This window comes from Engraulis encrasicolus, chromosome 1, assembly GCF_034702125.1.
Source record: "Engraulis encrasicolus isolate BLACKSEA-1 chromosome 1, IST_EnEncr_1.0, whole genome shotgun sequence".
NCBI lineage: Eukaryota > Metazoa > Chordata > Actinopteri > Clupeiformes > Engraulidae > Engraulis > Engraulis encrasicolus.
In genome coordinates, this window is record NC_085857.1 from 23,324,228 (window position 1) to 23,335,490 (window position 11,263).

The window sequence follows — 11,263 nt, forward strand, 5'->3', positions numbered from 1 at the left end:
TGTGTGTGTGTGTGTGTGTGTGTGTGTGTGTGTGTAAAACGTCCGGAGGTCCCATGAAATCCGAGGATATGACGTAGGGCTGCACAATTAATCGAAAATAATCGAAAATCGCGATAAATCGTGATATCGAAATCGTGATTTCAATCGGAATTTAATCGTGGCAATAGTGACCGACCTTCGAGAGCCTCCTTGAAGCCAGAACATACTGATAGACAGGTGTTTCTGGACAGAAATCTGTTCACCAAAGTATCATGCTATTGCCTTTTACACAAATATTACAGTTCATTTTATTTTGCTCATCCTGTATATAATTAATTCTTGATTATATTTCATTTTGTTATCATTTTTTTTTTTAAATCAGCAAAAATCCATAATCGTGATTTATAATCGTGATTATGATTTTGAGCCAAATAATCGTGATTATGATTTTTTTTCCATAATCGTGCAGCCCTAATATGACGTCACTTTCAAGCTCCATCATGTCCTCACTTCACTCACCTTCCTGAACCTCTTGCAGGGGAAGTTCTTGAGCTGGGCCGAGTCGGTGATGGCGTTCTTCCTCTTGCCCTGGAACTTCTTCCTCTTGTCCTCCAGCTCCGTTGAGATGCCACCACCCCTGTGAGGAGTGACAAGGGAATGACAAAAGACCAACAAAGGTCGGCGTCTGCGGCTTGAACGTTAATACTCATGTATTGCTTGGTGCGAGCACTCCCAAAAAGTAGTAATCACTCAAGATAATGGAAAAAGGAGGCGCACACAAGACTTGTGTGAAAAAGTGTATTGAAGCTGAAAATATACAACAGAAGTCTAAGGTTAACTGAAGAGACAGACGTTTCGGAGCTAGTCCATTCTCAATGTCTACTGGAGACATTGAGAATGGACTAGCTCCGAAACGTCTGTCTCTCCAGTTAACCTTAGACTCCAGTTTTTCACACAAGTCTTGTGTGCGCCTCCTTTTTCCATTATCAGGAGTGACAAGGGACAAGCACAGCAGAGGGACACACCAGTGGTGGCACTTTGTGACATACACAATCAATCCCTGTAAAGCTCCGTTGTATTTAGCCAGTTACACACCACAGCGTGACGTGACGGCAGCGAGAAGACAGCCGTCTTTCCGTCGAGTCTGGGACAGTGTGCCTACTACTACTACCACCACCACCACCACCACGTCGGCGTGCGTGGCCAGTCCAGTTCAAAATCCCCCCACGGCCAATGCTATTTTGCTACTTTGCCATTCATTTAAATTCTACTGGAGTTGGATTTTCCAATGCCGTGCAGCACCCACTGAGCTATCTCCCGTGCCACTACCGCCCGACTACCGTTGTGTTGGCGTGGTAAAAAATTGCTTCAGTCCTGCCAACGGCGGCACGTGTGGTGCAGGGGTGGAACTTACATTTTTTCCCCACCAGTCACTGTGGCAGGTAGATTTTAAAATCTACCAGTCACTAGCCATTTTTACCAGTAAAAGTGACTGGTGGGTTGAAAAATTTACCGGTCACCACTGAAATTCACCCGTAATTGGCAGGTGGACGGGTGCTTATTTCCATCCCTGTTGTGGTGTGAAAAGGCCCTTTAGTGTCTTACCCAGCCTTGGCCTTGGGGCCCCAGTTGGCCTGGGGGTTCTCCTGGAAGCGCACCAGGTGCCTCTTGCGGGACTGGGGGTTGGCATCCTCCCTCACATCGAAGCAGGCCTGCACACTGGAGGAGGAGGAGGAGGAAGAGGAAGAGGAAGAGGAGAGATGGGGAGGAGGAGGAGGAGGAAGAGAAGGAGGAGGAAGAGGAGAGATGGGTACGAGGAGGAGGAGGAGGAGGAAGAGGAGGGACAGGAGGAAGCAAAGCCCATGGAGGAAGGGGAGGAGAATGAGGAAGAGTAGAGATGGGAGGAGGAAGAGGAGGAGCAGGAGGAGGATGAGGGAGTAGGAAGAACAAGAGGAACAAAAGCCCATGGAGGAGGAGGAGGAGGGGAAGGAGAAGTGAGAGCAGGAGGAGGAGGGCAAGGAAGAGAACGAGGAGGAGGAGGAGGAAGAAGAGAGGAGGAAAAGGAGAGATAATGGTGTGAGAAAAGGAAAAGAGGGCCAAGCATGTTTGCAAGTGTGCAAGGGAGTACACAAGAAGAAGACATAAGACAGAAAAACATGGAGGGAAAGACAGGACAGGGAGAGAAAAAGAGTAGGATGAGGAGAAAGAAGGGCGTAGAGAGACAGATAGATGAATGTTCTGTTCTCTCGATCCCCCCCCTCTCTCACGTTTCTCAGAGAGAGAAAGATAGTTTGCTCAGAAAAATCGGTAACAGTTCAGAATAACTACCCTTAAAAAGCTTTATATATACTTTATCAACATTTATGTAGTAGTTATGAACAAATGTTTGTAAATGTGCAAGAACCAAACTACGGCTGCCCAGTGGAGTGTGAATCGACATCTACTGAATGAGTTTTACGTGCTTGGCTGACAAATACTTCTATGTCCAGTGGTTTCATGCCTTCTGGTCTTTGGAGGACAAACTTCCAGGACTGATGCTGCTGTGTCGTGTCAATATAGTATTTCTGACTCATTTACAAACATTTGTTTGTTTTGTTGATAATTAGTTCATTATTCATTAGGCGTTTATAAAGCATTTTAGGTGTAGCTATTCTAAAGTGTTACCGAAAAATTTAAAATTGTACACTGAAAGCTCTTCCAGGAGTTGAAAGGAAACGGGTGCGGTGCGTGTGTGCTCCACCTACGTGGGTTCTGTGTTGAGGATCTTGAAGGCCGGACTGGTCTCAGACAACCTCTCTCGCTTCACTGGGTTAGCCTTCTCCTGTTGGTGGACACACACAGTCAGAGAGAGAGAGAGAGAGAGAGAGAGAGAGAGAGAGAGAGAGAGAGAGAGAGAGAGAGAGAGAGAGAGAGAGAGAGGACACACACACACAGCAGTGTTTAATGTTGAAAGTCCATCTCCACGAGGTCTGGAGTGCTGTGCTCTTAAAATGGCACCTCTGATGAAAAATGAATGAGGTGAAATGAATTGTGTGAAAGCCCTAGACCCGGACCGCACACTGAGTCCAGGTGCATTTACCCCATTTAGTCAATGAACGAAATGAGCATTCGCTTAAGTTTGTTTGTTGTTGTTTTTTCATTTGGAAAAAAGCTGACAATGTTTGGATGTTTTTATAGCACTTTTTTGTAACTCAAAAATAAAAATAGTAAAAATAAAATGGTCAATATTTGGATGTTTTTATACTAAAATGCTTTGCTGAAAAAATAAAACTGACGCCAAGTGTGCTTTTGAGTACAGGTGCATGCAGTGTTGCCAGATTGGGCAGTTTCCCGCCCAATTGGGCTGCTTAGGATGGCCGTCTGCGGGTAAAAATGGCACTTTGGCAGGTTATTCTGCCGATTTATTTCCATAGAAATTAAATAAAAAATTCTAGGTCTCATCTGGCAACCCTGGGTGCCGGGTAAAAATGGCACTTTGGCAGGTTATTCTGCCGATTTATTTCCATAGAAATTAAATAAAAAATTCTAGGTCTCATCTGGCAACCCTGGGTGCATGCCTCCTCTTTGCTATGGATGATACTGACCTGGCCCCATTCCTATATGGGACATGATGACCCAGTGTCCAGAGGAGAAGGGGACAGAAATAGGATGCAAGGATGGGGTCAGTTTATAGTGTGTGTGTGTGTGTGTGTGTGTGTGTGTGTGTGTGTGTGTGTGTGTGTGTGTGTGTGTGTGTGTGTGTGTGTGTGTGTGTGTGGTGTGCGTGCGTGCGTGCGTGCGTGCGTAAGAGAGAAAGAGCGAGAGTGGGAATAAGTGTACGAGTTGAGGCGTAAGTAAACATGTCGTGGGTGAGTGAGTGGCCGATTGACTGTGTTGAAAGAAAGCAAGTCAGTGAGTTTGAACGAGTGACAGACAAAATTAAGAGAAAAAGATAAATGGAAAGAAAAAAAAGAGAGAAAGCAAGAAAGAAATAGAAAGCAAGAGTGGAGGTCTGTGTCTGTGCGTGCGTGCGTGCGTGCGTGCGTGCGTGCGTGCGTTACATACCCAGCCTCGCATGATGTCCCAGAGTACACCAGGCGGGGCGTCCGTCTTGATGGTGTTCTTGCAGGCGTGAGAGAGGGACACCCTGTAGCCTGCATGGAGCAGGGCCGACCTGCAACAACAACAAGACAGATGCCGTGTCTCAGATGGTGCAACTAACCCCTCTTTGCAACTGCACTTGTTGTTCTGTATATCTCCTGTGCACTTTGTATTTGCTTGTGTTGTTGGCTTGATTATGTCCTCTTTTGAAAGTCGCTTTGGTTATAAAGCGTCTGCCAAATGCAATGTAATGTAATGTAATGTAATGTAATGGTGCACTTGTGTAGAATGATTATCATCGACGTTCAAATCCCTTCAAGACTTGGTCTGACCAAGAGCATAACAACTATTAACATTTCCCAAACGGCATGATTGACCCGCCTCCCTTGGTTTGCTTATGGTTGTTTGCTTACCCACAAAGTGGGAGGAGTTCCCGTATTTTCGGGAACTCGGAAAGTACTTGCATTGCTCTTGACCTGACTAGTTGCAACACTGAAAGTGTTGCGTCACTAGGAGGGCACAGCCTGGCTAGCTCTTGTGCACTTCGGGCACTATGTTTTAGTGCGTGATTAAAGAGGTATGCCACTATTTTGGTGTTTAATACAGTTAAAATCGTTGGCTGGGGTTTATTAAGGTGGTAAAGTGTCTTATTTTTCATGTTAAGCGTTGTCTTGCCTTAAGACAAGTTAAAAGAGGGAGCATGTTGCTAAGCTAGTGAAAGTCAATGGATCCGTGTAGCATTGTAGCATGCTACACGGACGCATTGACTTTCACTTGCTTAGCTACATACTCCCTCTTTTAAGTAAGGGTTAACGTTCGGCGAGAAGGTCGCTACCGTGGAATAGCAGCACGACAGAGAGAATCTTTAGACCCCGACGCGGAGCGGAGGGGTCTTGTTCTCTCTGAAGTGCTGCTATTCCACAAAGCGACCGACTCGCCGAAAGTTAACCCGCTTATTATATGGATATACTTAAATGATTCAAACATGGCGGGGACATTTCTTTAGGCCTATTTAATGTTAAGATTGTTGCTGCGCAAAACAAAACAGTGCCGTTGTGGAACACCGCTAGGCAACAGCTAGGTAGCCAGGACAACAGGTGTTGTCTATCACAGCAGCTGATTAGTCTTGTTGAAAAGTCGCTTTAGCAGTGAAAAGTCTTGTTGCCATTGACAGCGGTCTGTTATAGACCAACCCGTCCGTTATCGAAAAATAACAGACGTGCGAACGTTGGGGAGCCCCGTTGAAATGAATGGAGCATTCGACCGATGACGTCACACCATATAATAACTTGTCTTAAAGCAAGACAACGGATAGTGCATCATTTGAGATCCAGCAACAACAAGACGGAGGAAAAGGTTTGTGTGTAGAAAGAAAGAAAGAAAGACTGGAGGTGTGTGTGTGTGTGTGTGTGTATTGAGGTACCTAAACTGGGGTGCGTTTCTTGACAACATCGTTGCTAAATAAGTTAGCAACGTACTCGGTTGCAATGCAATTTCCCATTGGAAACCTAGTACCATAAGTTTCAAACTGGTTAGCAACGATGCTTTTGAAAAATGGGGTCCAGCATGGGTAGTGTGTAGTGTGTGTGTGTGTTGATCTACCTGAACGACAGCATGGGTGGAGTGTTGCAGTGTACAGTGCTGCTCAGATGATCCAACGTGTAGTAGAGCGGAACATCAGGTAACTCCTGAAACACACACATGTACACAGATTATGTGGCTGGGGACATTTACACATCACATTTCAATTCACGTCATTGTGAGTGAGTGGGTGAGTGAGTGAGTGAGTGAGTGAGTGAGTGAGTGAGTGAGTGAGTGAGTGAGTGAGTGAGTGAGTGAGTGAGTGTGTGTGTGTGTGTGTGTGTACCTCCGTGACCATGCTGAGTACCCCCTCTATGCGCTTGGCGGTGCCGAAGCGAGTGGGGTTTCCCGAGACGGCGTCCAGCACCCTCCGCACAAAGCCCACGTCATGAAGAGGCTCCGCCCACAGGGGACCGCCCAGCTGCGGAGGGGGGGGTGGGGGGGGGGGGGGGGGGAGAGAGAGAAAGAGAAAGAGAGAGAGAATGTAGAATGACAGAGAGAGAGAGAGAGAAAGAGAGAGATAATGTAGAATGAGAGAGAGAGAGGTTTAAAAAGTCCTTTATTGGACCAAAAGATTCAGATTTTTACAAAGCCTTCAAAACATCATCATTTTTTAAGCAAAGCAGAGAGAGAGAGAGAGAGAGAGAGAGAGAGAGAGAGAGAGAGAGAGAGAGAGAGAGAGAGAGAGAGAGAGAGAGAGAGAGAGAGAGAGAGAGAGAGAGAGAGAGAGAGAGAGAGAGAGAGAGAGAGAGAGAGAGAGAGAATGAAAGTAGAAACACAGAAAAAGAGAGGGAGGGAGGGGGAGATAGAGGGGGTATCAAGAATATACAAAGGAGGGAGGAAACAAGACGAGAAGGAAGGAACAGAAGAGAGGGAAAGGGGAAAAGAACAGAGAGGTAGATAGAGAGTATTAAAGGTATAGAAAAGAAAAGGCAATGTGAAGTAGACAAAAAAGAGAGGGGAATAGGTCAAAAAAAGAGAAGGGTAGAGAGGGAGCATGTAAAGCGAAAGAGGGAAAGGGAGATGGAAAGAGGAAGAGTGTGGAGAGAGAGAGAGAGAGAAAAAGATGAAAGAATGTAACGAGGAGAGGGAGAGTGGGGGATTAAGTGTTCATACCAGTGAAGCGGAGCCTTAATAAAAACTCGGCTGTTCTAAGGCCAACCTACACCCTCATACTTCTTTTTAAAAACCCTGTTAACACTGCCATTTTTTAAAATTCAATAACTTGCTTTTTGTAAACGTTGCCAACTGCTTCAAAACTCCTGTTAACGTTCAATAGCCTACTTGTATCGTTTTCCAAAACATTTTTCCCCCAATACCCTACTTTGCACCTACTAGGCTGATTCACACCTAGAGCAGTTATTCTCAAAGTGTGGTCCGGGGACCACTAGTGGTCCGTGACAGAGCTCAGGTGGTCCGCGAGGGGATTTCTACTTTTCCAGCAGAAGGCTATATTTGTAACATTATTACAAAGCCAAACATGTCTGAAGTCATATATTCAACACAATAAGACAGGCTTTTATCAATGTGACTAAAAAGTAAATAATCGCATTAAAATTAGCAGTGTTAAATAGTACTCGTCAACTGTTAATTCAGTTGACAGGTGGTCCCTAAACATTTTGGGGGGGACAAAGCGGTCCTTGGTCTGAAAAAGTTTGAGAACCACTGACCTGGAGCATAAATGATGATAAAAAAAATATATAGAAGTAATACTATGGCTAATTTCCAGTGCTAATAGCTTGATTTGTAGAGCTCTTTTGTACTAAAAAAAAGTGCTTCCATGAAACCAACTGCATTTTAATGAGTTGAGGGATGTTGAGCAAAAACAGCTGAGTACCTAGATTAAAAGAAGTTTAGTAGAGAGGGGAATGAATTATGTGGTAAGCATAAGCAAGCCATTGAATTTTATATTGAAGAACATCTTGTTGGCCAGCTGTGGCCTAATCCAGTGGTTCCCAACCTATGGGTCGGGACCCAACCTATGGGTCACCAGAGATCCGCAGGGGGTCGCGAAGCCCTTCTGATTTTAAGGGGTACCATATACAGCCCATGTTGAATGAACGACAAAGCATTTATGCATATATATGCATAGAAGCAACAAAATGTAAGTGTTACATTAAACATTTATTCTATATTTGACCTAAGACGAATTGAGGAATAAAATAACTAAAATGAGTTTTCACAGAAAACAGAGGGTATCGTGACTCCCTCTTGTGCAGACACTCGCGCAGTTGGGTCACCAAAGCTTACAATGGTAAAAACATGGGTCAAAACATGGGAAGAAAAAGGTTGGGAACCACTGGCCTAATCGGTCTAGAGTCAGCCTTGGCTGGGGGTGTAAATAATAATCGCAGTGGCGTAACTATCGGTAAGCAGGGACTGCAGTTGCTTACGGGCCCACGAGTTCTCAGGGGCCCCTTTGTGGACGCCTAGTGGGCCTCCAGTGGGCCCCCATTGGTACTGGGGACTAGAATGTCTCTGCACACGCAGAAAATTCTCCTGTAACTCTTCTAATTAACAGATGTTGACCGGACCGTATTTATATCACAACAGATGCCACCGTCCAACATGATGGTGTGCCGTTTAAACACGACACCAATGGCAAAGCCATGCTACTATTAATACTGTGCTAATAACTGTGTTTAGTTCATTAGACGGTTCTTTAAAAATACAGTCATATAATATGTTTCAAACTGCAATAAATATCTTAACAATACGGTGTATTTGAGTCTTTTCTTTTTTTACATTACGACTTGGAATTATGGGTTATGGGTTATGATGAACTGATTGAACATGTTACGTAGCCTACGTAACGTGCGTGCATACAGGAAGAACTTTGGTGCAACGTGCAAGACGTCACATCGTGTTAGACATAGAAGAAATCTGATCATATTATCTAAACTTTAACAATGTGTTGGCGACGATGGATAACAAAAAGAAGCACCGGAGCGGATTTCAAAAAACAAAATGGAAAGAGGAGCTGCTGGAAGAACTGAAAAAACTTCCGAAAATAAACTCCTTTCAAAGAGCCGCAGAGGGAAAGGTGGACGTTGTTCCTGCTAGCTACAGTGAAGATTGCGACCAAGAAGAGAACTATGGACAGAGGGGGGCTGTGAAAGTATCTAGCCCCCTTGTTGTGCTAGAAGCAGGGGGTCTGACTCTGACAGTGACAGCTCGTTTACAGAAGATGACAACCTGGCCGGCTCAACACAGACGAGGGAGCACCCAACTGATATGGGACATTTCCCCGACAGCCTTGATGCAGACGTGAAAAGGGGAAAGGACAAGCAAAACAATGTTAGCACGCCACATATCCAGCTTGCTAGCCGCGGTGCGTGTGTTGAACTGTGGATTTAAGTCAAGTGGAATAATTGCGAGAAGCCCTGAGATCAAGACAGCGTTTTATGGTAAGGTAAGGACATTTGGTTATTAATTTTGCCGGCCGTGGCATAATGAGTTGGGTTTATTTTGCCTGGTGCGATTGTTGTCACAAGCCTGAAGTTGTCACAAGCCCGTTTTGAAGTGTGTTTGGCTAAATGTTATTGCGCTATGTAGACGGACTCGGATGTTGTAACAATCTTTTTTCAAATTTCGTGCGCTTTAAATCTGTACCTGTGCTCGTCATGTTCTGCTTTTACATGTCTTCATGAAGACTTTGGAAAATCTCCATATATGGCATTTCAATGCAGATATGCCAAAACGACAGAGGAGTAGGCTACTGCACATTCGTTGAAGGAAGGGGTGGTGCTTGAAAAGATATCGGTTGTAGTTATGCATTTGCGTGAATGTTTCACATACATTTCAGACACAAGCTTGCAGCTAGTGTCAATGTATTTGAATGATTAGTACTGTGCCTAGCAATGACTGCATATCTATCTGAAAGACTAACAATTAGTCTCTTGAGTTTCATTTTGGCAACATAGGAGGACTATTATAGTTTTAGTGGGTTCCTGGATTGGTCTGTCGCGCGTCTGTGTGGTCACTTTGCAGGTGTAAAGTGAACGTTTTAAATGCACTCAAATACACTGAGGTTTGGCTCGTCTGATTTTTTCGGGGTTTTATGATTACTGCCTACGTCTGCCGTCACCTAGGCCTACGTGTTTTCGTGGATGTGTAGCGGTATACCAAATGTGTTTTCATGGACATGCATGGTGTGCCGTCAGCATGTTTTTGTTTATGTGGTGATGCGCTGTCATCAAATTTCCGTTCAAGGTGCGCTGTCACCATATTTCTGTGTGTGATGTGTGATCAATACTATTGTGATCAATTTTATGTTCCTTTATGTGACCTTTATCACGTGTTGTACTTTATATGGGGCCCACACAGATAATGTTGCTTACGGGCCTATTGCTGTGTCGTTACGCCACTGAATAATCGGAATGTATCGATGCATCGATCCGACGGCCGACGATTTAATCGAATCGCATCGTATCGTGGGCCATTCTTAAGTATCGAAAATAATCGAATCGCTGACCCCTGTCCAATGCCCTAGCTCCATAACATAATAGAAGTAGAAAAGTAATTGGAAAAAAATCGAATCGAATTGTATCATGGGGAATTCGAAAATAATCAAATCCCTGCTTCAGAAATCGATACTGTATCGTATCGTCATGGAGGCTGCGATTTACACCCCTAGTCTTGGGGAGGATTAGAACATACAACCCTCTGATTCCAAGTGCCCTTGAGCAAGGCGCATGGCTCCAGGGACTGAAAACAATACCCTACACCAAAACAACTGCAAGTTGCTTTAGATAAAAATCTTCATCTAAGTTCAATGCAATGCAATGTAATGTCTGGTCAACCTGCCAACCTGTTTGGAAAAAGTTGAGAGTAAAAAAATGCATTCAATTTTCCCCCAGTTCTTCTAGAATTTTACTCAAACACTCTACAGCTCCCATAGAAGCCCATGTTAAAAATCTCGTTAAGTCCTTATGACATCATAATGAGAGCTCAAAATTTTGGCAAAATTCTAATCACATATTTGTGATGGTACTCGTAGATCTTTAATTTAGTTCTACCTCTGGCCAGTTGTTTACACAGTGGTGTGTAAGACTAATGGGAACTAGAGGTTTGCCTGCCCTGTCAATAAGTTTGGCCTGGCATCCAGGCAACAGGGGCATATCTAGCCATTTTGGGGACCTAGGCAAAATATGAACATGGGGCTGTCATGAGTCATGATATTGAATTACAATTCTGCGTGTTGCTAATATTTCAGTGTTTTCTCCCATGTATATCTCTGATTACTTTACAAGTAATTTACTTGGCAAATTAAGATCAAGCCTACTTTTTTGTGCCATTACAGCGACTGCTGTGACAGTTGGGGCCCCTATGGAGGTCAGATTTGATCGGGGCCCTAGCCAATTGCCTAGGTTTGCTTAATGGACAGTCCGCCTCTGCCAGGCAAGGTAATGTGCACACATGATGGATTGTGTGTGGCGAGCCACTCAATTGGAAGCACTTGATTTGGCAGCAGGGGCCAACTAAGCACATCACTAATACTGGGCAGATACAAATCAGCACATGAGCAGGTCTCATCTTGACTGTGTGTGTGTGTGTGTGTGTGTGTGTGTGTGTGTGTGTGTGTGTGTGTGTGTGTGTGTGTGTGTGTGTGTGTGTGCGTGCG

At 44.5% G+C, this 11,263-nt stretch overlaps 1 protein-coding gene across 2 annotated transcripts in view; it reads right to left on the reverse strand.

The window, feature by feature from the left end:
* trmt1 (tRNA methyltransferase 1) overlaps positions 1-11,263 on the reverse strand; it is a 40,587-nt gene that overhangs the window by 4,822 nt on the left and 24,502 nt on the right. For both annotated transcript variants that reach the window (XM_063206087.1, XM_063206032.1), the window contains exons 10-15: positions 5,927-6,061; positions 5,662-5,747; positions 4,024-4,132; positions 2,724-2,800; positions 1,585-1,698; positions 499-616 (exon numbers count right to left, since the gene is read on the reverse strand). In XM_063206087.1, the coding sequence (XP_063062157.1) occupies positions 499-616; positions 1,585-1,698; positions 2,724-2,800; positions 4,024-4,132; positions 5,662-5,747; positions 5,927-6,061 (639 nt within the window). The remainder of the gene's footprint in view (positions 1-498; positions 617-1,584; positions 1,699-2,723; positions 2,801-4,023; positions 4,133-5,661; positions 5,748-5,926; positions 6,062-11,263) is intronic.